Genomic DNA, 17,402 nt, shown 5'->3' with positions numbered 1-17,402 from the left:
GCCATCCTACCCCCATTTCCAAGGGGTTCCTGACTGATCGAAGGACTGTCCCATTCTCCTGGCCAGTGACTGACTCAGAAATAGGCCAGCCCTGAGCGCTGAGCCATGAGGGGAAGGCGGGGTGTGGGTGTGGGCCTCGGGGGTCCCGTGCTTGCTTCTGAGAGCTTTCGCCTTTTCTTTCTCACGCTGTCGAGTCTGCACCAACGGCAGCATCTTGCTTCCTACGTAAAACACTGAAACTACCCTGAGTGTGGGAAAGCAGAGAAATGGGTCCCCAGTGGCGTCACAGGGCCGCCGACGCCCACTCTGTCTCCACACTTCCTGTCACGTGAGGTTAGATATGCATGTTCTTACTGTTGAAACCAGTAGTTCTTAACTTTCACTATGTACCAGAATTTCTAAGGAGATTTTAAAAACCAATCCCCAGGAATCTCATGGGATAAATGGCGAAAAAAATCAGACAGCCGCAAATAAGAATGACAACTTTCAAAATGACCCTCCACCCTATCTAACCTGGTGCTAGGAAGCAAACTGGCCTGGGCAGGCACAACGCGACACCTTCCACGGGGATGGCTGCACAACCAACACGAGCTGCTGGCTGCCAGTAAAACGGAATAAGCCGGGCCCGCAAGACCGTAGGATCGCTGTGGGAGCCGGGCAGGCCCGCCGCACTCCGGATGGCTTCGTGCCATTAAACAGCAGTGAGTTAATCATTGCAGTGGTTTATCTCTACACTCCCTGCCGCTTTTAGTCCTTAACTCAAATATGATGTTCATCAGCTCCTGCCAGTAAGCGAGAGGGGGAGCTTTATCAGAAAGTGTAAAGATCGCCTTGTGATTATGATTTTGTCTTAGGGCAAGGCTACCCTGAGTGCCCCACACAGCTGCTTGCGGGACGTTATCTCTTGGAGACTCTGGAAGTGAGTGCCTGGCTATTTAGATTTCCATCCATGCCTGCCCCACTCCAGCAACACACACACTTAAAAATAAAAGTAACACTGGGCTGTCTTAAATCACACAGAATGGCAATTGATAAGATATGGAGTGAGCTGTGTTTTTGTCTCAGCATAGCCTGGCTGACCTGGCCACTCTTTACTCCAGCCCCACCTGGTCCTTGATGGCCACAGGGCCACTTCCTTTCTTGCCATCCTAAGTCGATTGCATAGACTCTGTCATCTGGTGCACTAAATGCTCATGAAGTCACACCGTTCCCTTCAACACTTTACTGAGCAGGGCCCCAGAGAAACTGTGGAATAAGAACCCCAGCAGGTTGCCGAGGTCAGTAGTAGCCTGGGACTAACTTTTAATTAAATGCCTGGTGGGAGAATCTTTTGTCATTTAAGAGAAATCATTAACAATTCCACTTACAGTGATTCAGTCTCTAGAAATTTCCCATCACAAGTCAGTGCAGCAAAGATCCAACTGGCATCTGAAAGAGAGCAGTTACATCACTAAGCAGTCACATCACAATTTGCCTCTGCAGTGAATGCAAATTGGAATCTCAGGCCAGACATTTGCCGCGTCCAAATATTTCTGATTGGAAAATGTATAGAAGAGACCAGAAGAGAAAGAGAATGGCAACAGCCACAAAGGCAGTATGCCACCCACCCACCCTTAAGCATCTTACCTGTCCTGCCTGGGCACACAGCTCTGGAGAGCCTGACTACTGGAGTGCCAGCTAGCCAGTTCAAAGGAAAGAGCCTTTGTCTACGTTTTGCTTAAAAACCCCAAATTTGAACAAAGGGTTGCATATATCTTCTCAAATTAGTGCTTTGTATTTCTTCAAATAAATCCCCAGAAGTGGAATTGCTGGGACATAAGACAGCTCCATTCTTAATTTTTTGAGGGAACTTCATACTGTTTTCCACAGTGGTTGCACCAATTTGCAGTCCCACCAACAACGCACGAGAGTTCCCTTTTCTCCACACCCTCCCCAATACTTGTTTATTGATTTATTGATGGCAGCCACTCTGACAGATGTGAGGTGATAGCTCATTGCAGGTTTAATTTGCATTTCTCTGATGATTCCTGATGGTAAGTGTCTTTTTATATGTCTATTGGCCATCTGTATGTCCTCTTTGGAGAAGTGTCTATTCAGGTTCTCTGCCCATTTTTTAATTGGATTATTTGGTCTTCTTCTTTTGGTGTTAAGTTGTATGAGTTCTTTACATGTTCACTGCAGCATTATTTACAATAGCCAAGATAGGGAAGCAACCTGACTGTCCATCAATAGTCAATTGGATAAAGAAGATGTGGCACATATATACAGTGGAAAGAATAAAATCTTGTAATTTGTGGCAACATAGATGGACCTAGAGGGTATTATGCTAAGTGAAGTAAGTCAGACAGAGAAAGACAAATAGCATATGATTTCACTTACATGTGGAATCTAAAGAGCAAAATTAATGAACCGAAACAGAAACAGACTCATAGACACAGTGAACAAATTGATGGTTGCCAGATGGGGAGGGTGTTGGGGAAGTTGGGTGAAAAAGTTGAAGGGATTAAGAAATACAAATTGGGCCCTGGCCAGTGTGGCTTAGTTGGCTGAGTGTCCTCCCAAGCACTGAAAGGTCGCCAGTTCGATTCCTGGTCAGGGCACATGCTCAGGGTGCAATTCAGGATGCAACCGATTGATGTTTCTCTCTCACATCAATATTTTTCTTTTTCCCTCCCTCTCCCTTCCTTTCTCTCTCAAATCAATAAAAACCTATTTCTAAAAGAAGAAGTACAAATTGGTATTTACAAAACAATCATGGGGCTTTAAAGTACAGCATAGGGAATACAGCCAAATATTGTAATAACTGTATGGTACCAGGTATGGATACTAGACTTATCGGGGGAGATCACTTCATAAGTTATATAAATGTCTAATCACTATGCTGTACACCTGAAACTAATATAAAATAATATTAAATTTGAACTCCAATTAAAAATTAAAAAAAGGAAAAGAACAGCTATAAAAATCCACCCAAATGTTAATTGGCAGCAGTTTCCTCAGTATCCCACCCCAACTATTGGTTATTTGCCTGAAAAGCCTTGAAGACACTCAAAGGCATGATCACAGATGCTGCTCACCAGTTGCTTTGTCCTTTCACCATCTCAAAAAGTTCCCAAACAACATGAAGTCAGCTGTGACAGGAAAGCTCCAAATGAACTTCTGAAGATCAGGCTAGACCAGAGGATGTAGAAGAGCATATTGTAATAGGCTCTACCAACATATTCATCTAATGCATTTTACTTTTGGTTGCTCTTAATACCAACTGGAGTCAGGAATGCCAGATTTCGCCACAAGGCTTATGGAGAGGTGTTTCCAATGAGCCCTAAAATATTTGTTATGAGTTTAAGCTCTTGAATGAGCTCCTGGGATTAAAATCTGGATCCACTACGTATTTACTGTATAATTGTGTACAAATAAATTAACCTGCCTAAAGTTTAGTTTTCTCACCTGTAAACTGGTGATAATATTAGTACCTAGCACATAGACATACATTATGAGACATACATTAGATAATAGATATAAACTATAGTACTCTGCCAAGCACAGAGTAATCTCCTAATAATTATCGATTATTATTATTGTTGCTGTTATTATTATTTATATTAAATCAATGAAAGGAATATGCCAGAGGTGACACTGGCATATAAGGGGAAGGCCATTTAGTAGTGACTTGGCCAGAAATGAGACTTAGAGTCCCCTTCCTTCCTTCCTTCCTTCCTGCCTGCCTGCCTGCCTGCAGTTGGAGGGGCACTCGGCCTTCACCAAGATCACCTGGCAACTTACCACAGTGCCAAACCCCGTGTTAGCAGAGAGCACCGAGTGAGCTGGCTGCCATATTGAGCCTTGATGTGACTCTTCAAAGCCTTTCTCAAAGACAACTCTGCCGCCCCCTCCTTTATATTAGGGAGACAAAAGGCCCAAGGACCTTTGGTCGTTTACAGCTGTGACTTCCCCAAAGGCCCTTCTTCCTTTGGAGCTCAGGAGGTGCTGAAACTACTCTAAGCTCGGCCTCTTGACCCATCATCAGTGGCCATTCTAATGACCTGGCAGGAAAGACACCCACCCGCAGTTCCTCTGGGGCAAATTCGCAGTAGTTTATGGACTGGCAGAGCACCCCTTCCTCACGACTTAATATGTTTAACAGCTAACTACATCTGTGCAGGGATGACGCTTTACATTGTGCAGCATTGCGGAAACGAAATCGGGCTTCCTCAGATCCCCTTAAACAGCTCCTTATCTCCAGAGGGAGATCCTTATCAGGGCCATATGTCAGAGGCCTGTGCAGTTTCCAAAGGACCCCGGGGAAGCCCCGGGCCCAATGGGTCTGCAGGCTTGAGCAGGAGCGTGAAGCCAGCTCAACCTGATCCGGCCAAGAGGCCAAAGCCAAGGGAGGAGGTTTCTCCCTGCCTTCCATCCTCCATAAACCTGCCAAGGGTTTGAGTCTGGCCAGGGAGAACCCACGTCATCTCCTCCTCCCAAGTGACCAGAACTTCCTGTGTTGACCTCCATGCAATGCGGAGCTTGAGTGAGCAAATCCCAGGGGGTTATGGGGCACCTTATCCAAAGTCAAATCAAAGTTTTCACCCTTTCCAGAGGTGCTGAAAAAGGACTGTTTCGGCAGTAACACTTCACTTTTTAACTCACAAGTTAGCTATTCCCCTCCAACCCTGGCTTCCTTTTGCTTAGATGGCAAAGTGGGCCCCAGATGGAGAACCAACTTGCCTCATACACAATTTTCTCAAGGCTTGGGAGATTCCCAGCTTTGGCAGACACTTGGGTTATAACAATTCAGTTAAAGACCTTGTCTTAAGGAACTCCTGGGGGAGGGGGTCTTGGAAAGCAAAGAGCAGGAAATGTCTCCCAGTGTGAGAAGCCCCAGAGTCAGAGGGGCCCTGCTGGAGCTTCCCAGCCTGTGACTCATGGAAAAACGCCCCTGCTTAACCTAGCCTGGACTCCAGCTCCGCAGCCCCAGTGTCTCAGCACCTCTTCCTGTCTACATTCCGCCCGGACCTCTGAACAAAGCAGAAGCCTGGAGGCCACTGCGAAGACTGAAGTGTTGTGTATACATTTGGGCGTCATCTGTGGAAGCAGCTATTTTGAAAACAAAAAAACAACTTTCCTGCCCTCAGAAGATCTTGGTGAGCTCTTAGAAGTGCCGACTTTAGCCATTTGAGGCTGAAACCTTGGTTATCACCTCTCAAAAAAAGAAAAGCAAACACAGTACACTCCTCTTATTTGATTCATAATAATAATACGTAAGGTGTTTGTTGAGTGCACTGTCCCAGGCACTGCACTAAGCGATTTACATCCATGACTTTATTTAATCCTTACAACTTTATGAGGTATGTATTGTTATTATCATTTTATGAATGAAGAAACCGAGGCTCAGAGAGGTCAGGTAACTTGCACATGACCACACAACTCCAAACATGGATCCAGACATGGGTACGTCTTACTCAAGAACCAGCTTCTTGATTTCTAATATGCTGGATTGACAGGGAACTTGGAGACCAATTGGTCCAACTGGCGCTCTGGTTCCTTAACTCCTTACAACTTCTTAACCTCTCCAACAACCTTACAGAATAATCTCTACTTACTCTATGGAAGGAGGAATCCATGAGTCACAAGGGAAAGAGCATCTGATTAGGAATCAGATGATCCCGGGTATGCCATCCTCATGGTTTCTATCCATTGACCTAATTAGCCCTGTGGGAAGACAAAGAGAGTCAGAGTACTTACCATTGAAGCCTCTTCACTTATTAAAAGACAGCCTTTGCATAAGCATTAAATCTTCTCTAGTCTATTTCTGGTTTCCCAACCATTCTTTATGTAAGACCATCTGGTCACCCTCCTCTGGGTATGATGCAGTTTGTCAAGTTATCTCTTAAATGTGGTCACAAGAATGAAGTGACAGAATTCAAGTGGGTCCGACCAGCTTGGAGACCGTGGGACATCTCCCTTCCCCTTGATCTCCACATATTTATCTAGTTACACAGTTTAAAATTTCCCTCATCTCTTTGGAAAACACCAACATACCCTGAAAACGCAGTCAACAAAAGCCCCTGAATTTTTTGTGTTCTTGCTGGTATTGAGGAGAGCAGGCTAAAATGCCAAAACTCAATTTGCTGAGAGCCAATTGGCTGAAATTCTATTTGCCAAGGGGCCAATTTTACTGTTGCATTCCATAGATATTGAGCGCCTACTCTTGTCAGGTGCTGTTGTAGGCACTGGAGATTAAGGTGAACAACATACACAAAAATTCCTGTTTTGATGGAACTAGTATTCTTTGTACAATGGAATTGCGCCAGACACTTTTGAGTTGATTCTTTTGAAAGTCTTTTTAACAATGCCTCAAATGGCATTTAAGCCTTAATTTTATATTTCTAGCAATTGGTAAGAAAAATTCAACGTCTCATATTGATGTGATTAGTTTGGATCCCTTTGCAGAATTTCCATATTAATGGCAAATATACAGTATAATCTTATGCTGAGATTGATGAATTTGATCAAGTCATTGACATTGATTAAATATATTCATGAGAAATTTAAACCTTTTGAAAAATTGAACATTCCATAAAATTCTGCTTGGAAAACAGACGGAGAAACAGTTCATTACAATTTCACAGAAAACTTCATTCAATACAAATTGTTGTAAAGTTTATAAATAACTCTTAAAGATTTGGGTTTATTGATTAATTTAATTTGATGAGTAGATCATTGAGCAAACTGATCATTTGACAGATTGATTTTTAGCAAATTGGTCATTTTATAATTGATTTTGGCAAACTGATATTTGTTCATTTAAAGCCATTGCTAAAGTCATGGTGCCCCATCCCAAAATTTGTGCAGAGAAATCAAATGAATTTGAATCAACCTTTGAACCCCGACCAGTGCGCTCTTTCTTTTTTTCAAATTAACATATAATTGACATACAATATGATATGGGTTTCAGGTGTACGACATAGTGATTCAACATTTATGTACCTTGCAAAGTGATCACTGTGATAAATCTAGTAACCATCTGTCACCATACAAAGTTACTTCTATACTATTGACTCTATTCCCTGTGCCATACATTCCATCCCTGTGACTTATTTATTTTACAACTGGAAGTTTGTACTTATTCCCCTTTACCTTTCTCACCATCCTCTCACCGCCCACCGCCCCCACCCCCACCCCCACTCCTGCTCTCTGGCAACCATCAGTTCATTCTCTTTATCTACAAGTCTGTTTCTGTTGTTTTGTTTGTTTGTTTTGTTTTTCAGATTTCACATATACGTGAAATAATACAGTACTTATCCTTCTCTGACTTAGTTCACTTAGCATAATACCCTCTAGGTCCATCCACACTGTTACAAAAGGCAAGATTTCATTCCTTGCTGTGGCTAATATTCCTGGGGGGGGGGGGGGGCACATATTCTTTATCCAGTTATCTATCTATGGACACAAGTTGCTTGACTATTGTGAATACACTGCATTGAACACAGGGTATCAGACGGATGCCCAGAGGTGGGATTGCTGGGTCACATGGTAGTTCTATTTTTAGTTTTTTGGAGCAACTCCACTGCTATTTTCCATAGTGGCCGCACTGCACCAGTTGGCAAGCCCAGCAGCAATGCACAAGTGAGCTCTTTCTGAATCCCGCCTCTATCACGCTGCAGCCTTCCAGGCACATGCCTTCCAACACTTTGTTTGTGATGCTAAGAGAATCCTTACACACAGGTCTTTAAACTTAATGGACTAGGGAGAGCAGTAAGTTTCAGCTTGAATAGGCAGTCCTCATATATTATCTCCAATTCAATGAGACAACATGTGAGGAGAGCGCAGCTCGATGCCTGGCATATGGCATATGAACGTTAGTTCTCTGCCCTTCAAGCTGCTCAGATCTCAGTGATTACAGAGCTACTTGTAATGTCTATCACCATGAAATAAAGAAACATAATAAAAGTTAAATTCATAACATATATTTATGAAAAAACTAGTATGTCGTGATTAAGCCTGCTCTAATATAGGTCATCCAAAATTAATGCTCACTGGTACTTTTTCTAAGTAAAAATTATTGACTAATTCTGTAAGATTTGATTCAGGAATGGTTCCTGGTATGACATCCTCTTGTCCTGCTCCTCAGTTAACAAAGCAGTAAGCTCCCCTCCAGTCCAAAGGCCACCAGAATGAAAGCTGGGCAGAACGCGGACGTTCGCTGATGAGTAAGGTGACAAGGGAAGAATGAAGATCTTTTGCTCTCTTCATGACAGGCCCTCAAGGCAATTTGCCAACCACATCAGACGTGGGGTGTGTGTGTGGGGGGGGGGAGGCACAGCAATATATCACTATTTATCCATGACTGAACTCAAAGAAAATTCATTTCTATTGATTTGAAGTACAGGCTGCTTAAAAGATCCCCAAGGCAGCTTACACAGGACCACACTTCGGTTTGTGAAACTGATGTGTTGAAGAGCTGCTGCACGGTACATGATAATACTTTAAAATGACCAAGGAGAAGTCGTTTCGTAAACCAACCCCTGCCGAAGAATTCCTTATAAAACCGATGACAGTGACGGAATTTATTCTTCCTGTGCTTTGGATTTGCAGCCGCTGGAAAAGTTTAAAATGTAGACTGGTAAGTCAAAGACGACACTATGTTACTGACGATAAAACCAAAGATTCCTTCTGTGTGCCACACGATGCCTGCCAACACGGAATCCTGGAGCACCATCAGGATCGCATCTTGCTTTACAAGTCAGCCGGGAATTTTGCCACACGAGGCAAGCCGGGCAAAAAGAAGCTAATTTCCTCAGCCTTCTGTGAAATGGCTTCTTGACCTAGAAGGGTTATGGAACTCAGATCTTTATTCAAGAATGGCTGGAGAAAGAACGAGCCAGTGATGAGAACTATGCTCAGTCATTAAGGTGAGGCCATCAGAACAGGCAGAGAGTCTGAAATAAGAGCGGAGCTCCTCCTCTCTGTGGTTCTGCTGCTAACCCTTAACCCACGCAGCTAAGGAGACTTTTGACCACTGCCTGCTAGGCCTGGCACACAGGACCTGCCTGGCAAACACTTGTGGAAACCGCCAGTGAGGATCCTTGCGTGTACCCTACTCTGGCTTGCCGTCTGCTCTATACTGTGCTGCCTGCAGCTTGCTCTCGGGTCCCTATTAATTGAGTTAATATTAGTCAACTTTTCAAAAGAGGATCTGGCACATTGTAAGCATTTTATAAGTACAGTTAAATATGAATAAACAACAAACAAACAAGTAAAATATTACTTAAAGTTTACTACGAAGGGCTGACTCTTCGGTGCTTGAATCTATCGAAGTCCTGCTTTTCCCCAATATGTGCTACAGGGTGCTGTCTGCTAATTTCCTTGTTACCCTGGGGAATGAAGGTGGGTGTTTTTGGTCACCATATATCTAGCTTGAATTCTCCACTTTGCATCTGGGTTTTCATTTCCATTTATGTTCTCTCTGTGGCAATGAGTGGAATGTTCTCAATCCCCTTTGCCAGGTTAAGTCGTTTCAGCTTAACGAGATCACCCACACAGCACAGCGCCAGGCTCCCCTTAAACTCTCCTGGAAGCAGTCCTGCAGAGGGCTCCTGAGGAGCCATTCCATGCCCCATATCCTGGGAGCTGAGAGTCAGGCAATGAGAGGACCTTCAACACTGAAAAACCCAACCCACTTTCCTGAACTTATCCCCCCAAAACGTGACTTCCTGAAGAAGGGACAGCACAGGCAGAGCAAAGTATGGATTGAAACTAGAGCAAGCCCAGTTTTCTTATTCCCTGCCATTTTTCCATTGCAATGTATCTAAAAGCTGAGAGTGTCAAACAATGAAGGCCTGAGAGTCCACTGCACTGCAATAAATGACAGGTGAGGCTAAAATTAACAAATAAATCATATGTGTCCATTAGCTGCTAAATTTAATGTTGTTTTATACCCATAAATGTTATATAAAGTTCTGTGTTGTGTTGTAAAGAAAGGTACAATTAGAGGTCTTCTTACTAACATTCACTTGATATCAATCACAGTTTACTGTAACCCTTGTCTTATCAGACTTCCTTTTTATTAGGAAACTTTTTTCCTAACTCAGAGTCCTTATCTCTGAGTCAGACCTGCTGGGCTGGTATGTCCTAAAACTTTTGATCCAGAATGTCACGCCAACTTGGCTGTTAAATTTCTATCTGGGTTGCTCCTCCCAGATTCCTCTACTTTTCTCCATTCAAAATAAATTATTCACTTAAGATCATTCTGTAACTATGCCCCCCCCCCAAAAAAAATGGACTTAAAATTGCTTTCACAAACACTGCCCAGATTTTCACTTATGTCTAAGCCCTTACATTGAAGAGATTCATGTAGCAAATGCAATTTTATAACAACAGATTAGAACTCCCTTTGAGCCGTGCTCCTTACAGACCCAGGAAGGCACGAACATGGCATGACCAGTGCTGCTAAGGGAAAAGGCACTCAAGTGTAGAGAGATGTGTATGCAAAGTGACTGTCTTAAAGGCTTTGGCTTTCTGGATGTACCTACGTTTTATCATCTTGGTGAAACATATCTGAGTAAGAGGTGGGAAGAAAGACATGCTAGAGGAGACAGGAAAACTGGGTTCTGTTAACTACAAAGTTGTGGCTTTGAGATTTTTACTTTTCTTCTTTCCTTTCATTGAAGAGGGCAAATAAATGTGCCTTAGTAGGAAAACCTAGTCCAGGGGTAATGAATTTAACCCTCCCCCAACTCTCATCTTCCCTGTTGATGTGGTTGACGAGAAGGGCTGCTGGGGGTGAGGGTGGGGTGTGCAGAGGAGAGTGGTGCAAAGAGAGAAACAGAGGGTGAAGGGGCAGAGGAGTTTGGGGGGGGGGGAAAGGAACAAAGCAAGTTAACGGAGTGAGGAGGGAGGGCAGGAGCCAAGGGGAGACAGCCGTGGCCTCATCTAAAATACAACAAATGCCTCCAATCAAAGCTTTGAAAATAAGACCATGCCAGAAACACTTAAAAAAGCCACAGAGTTCTCTTCAATACAGGGGCAAATGAGGAGAGCAAAGGAGCTAAGAACAAGGGGAGCAGAAGACAGGAGAGAGAGAAAGGAGAGGGCAAACCTTACCTCCTAATCATGCTGCCTGAGGTGCTAGAAGCATTTCTTTATAAAGTGTGAAGTTTCAACTGAATCCAAATTCCTGGTATTGGAAACAGTGCCTCTCATGAGAATCACGATCTCTTTTTCCTAAAATGAAGAAAATTCTGTTTTTCTGTGAGGTCTTCTCTGTCTTGAATAACCTAGACTCTTCTCCTGTTCATTTACTGGACAACACTCTAACAACGGAATGGACAAGGTCACGCCTGACCTACAGCTTCACATCTGTCAGAAGACCCCAATCCACTAACCCCAGACAATGGCCCAATCTGTAAGTGCTGTCCCCAGGAACCACATACCCCCATAGCCACCCTCTGCACCATAAAGTTCTGCAGAATGTCTCAGGGAGATGATAGGGTTCGAAAATGCTACGATGTAACAACCATGGGGAGAGGGAGTGGGGAAGAGGCATATTTAATAGATGCTGCTGCCGTGATTGACAACTGCTTGAGGAAAACAAAGCTAGACCCCTACTTCACTCCATATACAAAAATAAATACCAAATGGATTTAAATGTAAAGAAAAAAGAAGAAAATTTAGAATTTGAGTTATTTTAGAATTGGGAAGATCTTCCTCAATAAGATTTAAAAACCTAGAAGCCATAAAAAAAAATAAGCATATCTGACGATATTAACATTTCAAAATCTCATATAAAAATATGGCAGAGTGGGGCCACTTGATGGTGTCAATGATTTGTTAGATAATTCCACTCACTGAATTCAGGCCAAAGTAATCATTGGAAATGGCATCATCGAATCTGATGTCCTGACACTGTAAGTATAGAGTAAAATAGTATGGAAAACTATCGGTACGCTCCAAGTTTCCCTGCAATGCCTGGGTGTGGCCGCCTATCTCAGGCTCTCTCCCCCTCTGATTTTCATGCTTGGCGATTCTAACAGGCATGGGGTTTACTGGAGGGCCAAAAATACTTTCGAGAACTTACCAGGTATCTCTCAGTCCATGTTGTCAGATTCCAAAAAGTGCTTGGACTACAATTTGTGCACGTGTGTGAATTATTGTGTCCCAAAGACGAGGAGGGGGAGAAGCAATTCTACCTCAAGCCAGAAGTATGTACCCTCAGAATAGTTAGGATAATATTATACCATTGTATTTTTTTTTTAAACTAAGAATACATTTATTGGTTTATAAAGTATATAAACATTTTACGAAAATATCCTTTATAAGAAGAATAGGGGAACAAGCAAAAGTGAAAAACTACCACATGGAAACTACGTCCAATTTCCCTCCGTTTCAGAAGTGAGAGCAGTGATAGGTACAGTCACACAACCTTGCAAATGGATTCCTTCAAGTTTTTCAGTTTTTTGTTGTTTTTTTTAATAAAAGGCATTGATTGCTGAAAGCATTGTGACCTTGTTATGCCACATACACTGATACAAAATGTGGATAATACCAAGTTCATTATATATAATATAAGGTTTTAATATATTACATTTGTTTCTACATAAACAGACTATAAATATATGTGCCATAGCATGTTTTAGAGTCATGGTTCCCAGCATCTCACACTATGGTACCAAACGAACAATACATTTTGTTTTTAAAAAAGGAAACAAGGGCAGAAACCAGTAGAAATAGCTTTACATGTTAAAAAGTCTACACAATACAATAGGTGTTGTTATAACTTTGGCTATAAAATAATTTTGAAATCTGACTAATAATTATTCAAAGAGTGAACAAACCAAATCAGTTTTGACGAGGGTGTAGAGGCCAAATGATTAAAACACTGACTAGTGGAGGGTGAACGGGAGAGGGATGGCACAGGAGCAGAGAAGGGACAAAGGAGTAAAGTCCTTCCCGAAGCCTTGACACCGCAGCTTGACACTGAACCTGCTGCATTCAGGCTCAGGCCTAACACGTCGGGACAGATATGTGGCTATTCATCCAGAAGAAACCAGAAGCTGGTTTGTACAGTCAGATTCTTCACCACCACGGGGAGCCTCTTCTGAATGTCCTTGCTTTGTGGCGTCTGAATAAAGGATCAGCCTGGGAGACAAGGAGCCAGAGCTGCATCATTTCCTTCCTGGGGCTTGGCCAGGAGACACGTAAGAGTCCGGAAGGAACTCTCATCAGGAGTCGGAAACAGCACAAGGAACTCTCATTTAGCCCAACTGGGAAGAGCACGCAACCTTCTAAAACCAGTAACCTCGTCTGAAGCCTTTGCATTCCCTCGCAGACCCCATGCCCACGTCCACCAGAGCAACACGATGCATGTGCAGGCTCCAGCAGGCCCTCAAAGTACGCGACACCTTCCTTTCTATCAGTCCAAACCCTGCACGTGAGACTTGGCTCAGGACCCACATCCTAAACAAAGCTTCCCAGATGGACTCGGCCCTAAAGGTCTTCGCATCTTCAACACCAAAAGCACTTCCATTGCCTGGATTATCTTCTGGTTTTAGAGAGGCGTCAACTCCCCAGGTATTGCTGCTTCTTGGACAATGAAGCCATTGCTTGGACTTCTTTTGTTATAACCTGTGGGGAGACCCACACCAGGGAACATCTTACATGTTTTTTAAAAGAATGAAAGAGAAGGTCAACACTGGGAGGAGACACAACACATTCTTGGGTCATAAGCATCTTGTCAGGAAATGCCTAGAGGGCTGGCTCCCTGCAGTCTGAGGTCCTTTTTTTTTTTGTGAAATGAAAATCAAATGTGGCTACTTCCTGGTGGTGGAAAGAACAACACTTGAAAATCTGAGCAGCACCTCTCATGTGATTTCCAGGAGTAGGGAAGATGGGTGCCTCCTTTTAAACAGGAGGAGAGCTCAGTGTGGTCCCAGAGTCAGGCTGGAGACTCTGGGCTGCACTGCCAGCTTGCGGTCCCATCTCCATCAGCTTTAAAAGTTCTGCCTCCTCGCTGGAGTACACGGTGGTGTCCGTGTCATCAGAGTGATACCCGGACTGGTAGCCACTGGTCTGGTTGGAGCCTTCAGATGCCACAGACTCCTTGCTTTTGCTGGGCATCAGTCCACTGTGGAAAAAATGGCAACTGCATGAGTTGGTGGAGAGCAGGCAGCTTTTTGCTTCTTACCCTAACTCCATCCCCACCCCAGGTAGGCAGTAATCTCCCTGGAGACACTGGCCCTTATCTCTCCCACTTGTTAATCAACATATCAGGTTTGCTCAGACAATGTCTATTTTCAGGTACGAGCATGAATTTGTCCTTTCAGATAAGTCCCCTTATTCAGGTTTGAGTCTTTCAAACCTGAGATGAGATGAAAGGCAGTTCTGAGTTATGCAAAGGCTCCAACCAATGGAACATTTTTATGGCCTTGTGGATTGACAAGTTTGTATACAATGGTAGGTGCCAAAGGGGCTCTTTCATGATATGAAAGGAAATTGGGATGTTCTGAAAGTCCACTTGTGCCTTCCCCACACTGTCAACCAGGGGATTACAAGGCATGTGTATGGTGTCAACAGAGTTCTCAAGCAATGTTAAACTTTAATAAGTTGAAAGATGTATGTGCAATCAAGCCAGACATGTTAGAAACTACTTTTTTACCCATCAAAATCACGTTCGTTGGAAGGATTGAGGGCCTGGATCACTTGGCAACAAGAAGAGAATGTTTTTAATGATATGGAAGCATGACAGATGGTAATCATGTCAGAGCTCAGAAATGTAGGCTGTGCTGATCTTAAACTTTAGGATTTACATTTCTCAAGCCATTCCGAGATGTGGCTTTTTCCCCCTTAATAAGTGCTTTATCAAATTATTCATGTTGAAAACTGCAAAAAGGATTTTATTAACTTTGTGCTCATATATGTTTTAAAAGTTATTTCAAATCACTAGAAATGCAATTTTCCTTTCAACCCAACCTCAATAAAATGAGTTTAGTGTCTCAAGCAATGGCATGGTAACTGGCACACAGTCATATATATATTCAAAGTAAATATATTTTGAATCAGTGAATAAAACATGATTGACTCTCACAATTTCCCACCTTGGGCTAAGGCAAACAAAATAGCACAATGGCACATTTTAATGTTTGTCTTTTCAACATGAACATCACTCAATAATCCCTCGGTATTCCCAACTTATACAATAGTTAGATTATAGGTAGATCAAAATCATCTCTACTCTTACCCTGAGTGAACCCACTAGCAAATAAATAACTACTCTGCATCCTATTATTCATATAAATGCAGATTTTCATTTATTTGTTAGGTCAAAAGCAGGTACGTATATTCAAAACAACTACAGGTTCCTATGGAACCACCTGGAGAAAATGATACTCAAAACAAAATTTAGTATTTTTCCCACAATTGAATAAGGCGAACTCAGCCAATAATATTTAAGTATCTTAAACAAACAGATATTGGCTTATTTATATATCATAATTCTTAAGGACAGATGCACTATTTATGTTCAGGTCCACAAAGATTTTAATAATGATCTCTTTGTTATTTAGCCAGTACCAGACAAATCTCATAAAAATCCTCTAATGTATTTCAAACTCTTTCTTAGACTTAACACTTAATTTAATTGTTTAAGTTCTTTATTAGATAGGCTGATGCAAATTTGCCCAACCAACGGAGACACAAAATGTGAAAACTCTGCCCCTACATTGAAAATCCTAAGCTCCTTCTAAAAATTCTTGTTGAAATTTGTCTTTTCTATTTGGCTGGGCCTTACCTAAAAGACGGAGCTAATTTGGTTCTGTCTTCCAAGGTTTTCAGCTCTTCTGATGCAAGAACCATACCACTGTCCGTCTGGTTGTCCTTTTTAAGAGACAATGAGATGGCACAGTTGATTGAGTGCATACACTGACCAACTACTTCATTAAGCTGATTTCTTAACCCATTTATCAGACAACATGTTCAGTGCTGTGCAGAGGGAGGTAAAGGTGACACAGCCAGAAACTGTGCAAGCTGTAAGAGGGAACAACTGCTTCCTAGAAGTAGACCCAGGCCAGGAAGAAGAGAGGAATTTAGGGGAAAAAAGCTGAGGGACCTATTTCTATCCCTCTTTTCCCAATGATACTATTTACACTTGAGTGGAATTGGACATGAAAGTAGAGTATCTTGAACCTTGAACCAGGCTTTACTTCTGGAAAAAGCCAGGGGGTCTGATAAGTTTCATTTCAGTAGCGACCCCATGACACAGACCCTCAAGGAAAGCCTTATAATGAGCCTCCAAGACTGATGCTTAGGCTAATATTTATCTAGCAAATGTTTCGTCCTTTGTATTATTTCTAAGACTATTTTTAAAAGATGTACTTACATCTGGGATTACTTTTACTTCTGGTTCTTCCAACGGGATATCTTCAAATGTTTTTACACTCACAGGCCGGCTCTTTCGCTTACTGTTCTGCAGATACTGACTGCAAAAGAACAAATATTTGTATTTTAGCGGTGGTATATTTGGCTGCAGTTACCATAAGTGATACCTAAGTTCGTTATCTTTCAACCACAAATTTAACAGTGACCTTCCAAACATCCTTTGGAAAAAGAAAAACAAAACAGAATCTTTCTCTGCTAGCACACATTGACAGCTTAATTTCCTGCGAAAGTCCATTTAAAAGTATAATATAACCGAGGGGCCTAGATGAGCCCTGTTCCTTTGAATCGTACTTCTGAGGTCCAGGGCTGGACTAAAGACAACAGCAAATTAAGTGATCGGCTGCCTTCTGTTTGGCTTCCTCGCTGCATGCGGCTCCTCCACTGAGTTCTCAACATATCACTGAGTGCTTCACACTTTCCTGGCCATCTCCCAAGAAAGGGTTTCTAGTCAATGTCCACAGAGCAAACATCCAATGGAAGATGGGTAAGGGAAACTCCTGAACCTCACTGAATCTCACTATAGGATGCTGAACCCAGCAGGATCTGAAGACAATCACCTCCGTCTACAGGTAATAGCAGCTTAGTGTGTAGACAGGAGTCTCACTATCCCCTATTTTCAGCCCACAGAGTTGCTGGTCTCAGGAAAGGGCAGTGGTTCAAGTGTCACGAGATAGTTTGTCTCTTTCAAAGTCTACACAAACTTGGGAGAGTCCTAAACACTTCTACGCCCCTGCTGCTTCATCTTGAAAATGTACCGGCCATAGCCTCCCCCTCAGCCAGAAGGATGGATGGAGATGCAGGAGGTGAGGAATACATGGCAAGTGCTAAGTGCTCTTAGAAAGTACAATGTTCTAGCAACCGAAGCTTGTTTTCCTCCTTTGTGTCCAAAGGGTGCCAGTTTCCTTCAGGAGCCCAAAGAATAGGACTTGTCAGACAACATATCTCCTGCCTGCGGCGGGTGCTCCTTCCCTGCC

General features: G+C 42.8%; 1 protein-coding gene across 3 annotated transcripts in view; it reads right to left on the bottom strand.

The window, feature by feature from the left end:
• Window positions 1-12,549: 12,549 nt before the first annotated feature.
• KDR (kinase insert domain receptor) overlaps window positions 12,550-17,402 on the bottom strand; it is a 42,246-nt gene continuing 37,393 nt past the window's right edge. Inside the window, exons 28-31 of one of the 3 annotated variants that reach the window (XM_016207269.2) lie at window positions 16,370-16,469; window positions 15,782-15,867; window positions 13,854-14,119; window positions 12,550-13,620 (exon numbers count right to left, since the gene is read on the bottom strand). In XM_016207269.2, the coding sequence (XP_016062755.1) occupies window positions 13,897-14,119; window positions 15,782-15,867; window positions 16,370-16,469 (409 nt within the window). In that variant the 3' untranslated portion in view covers window positions 12,550-13,620; window positions 13,854-13,896. Of the gene's footprint in view, window positions 14,120-15,781; window positions 15,868-16,369; window positions 16,470-17,402 lie in introns of all 3 variants that reach the window. The other 2 variants (XM_016207262.2, XM_016207279.2) reach the window with 2 other exon arrangements.

The sequence above is a fragment of the Miniopterus natalensis genome, chromosome 1, assembly GCF_054644295.1.
Source record: "Miniopterus natalensis isolate mMinNat1 chromosome 1, mMinNat1.hap1, whole genome shotgun sequence".
NCBI lineage: Eukaryota > Metazoa > Chordata > Mammalia > Chiroptera > Miniopteridae > Miniopterus > Miniopterus natalensis.
This window is presented reverse-complemented; position numbering and strand designations above follow the sequence as displayed.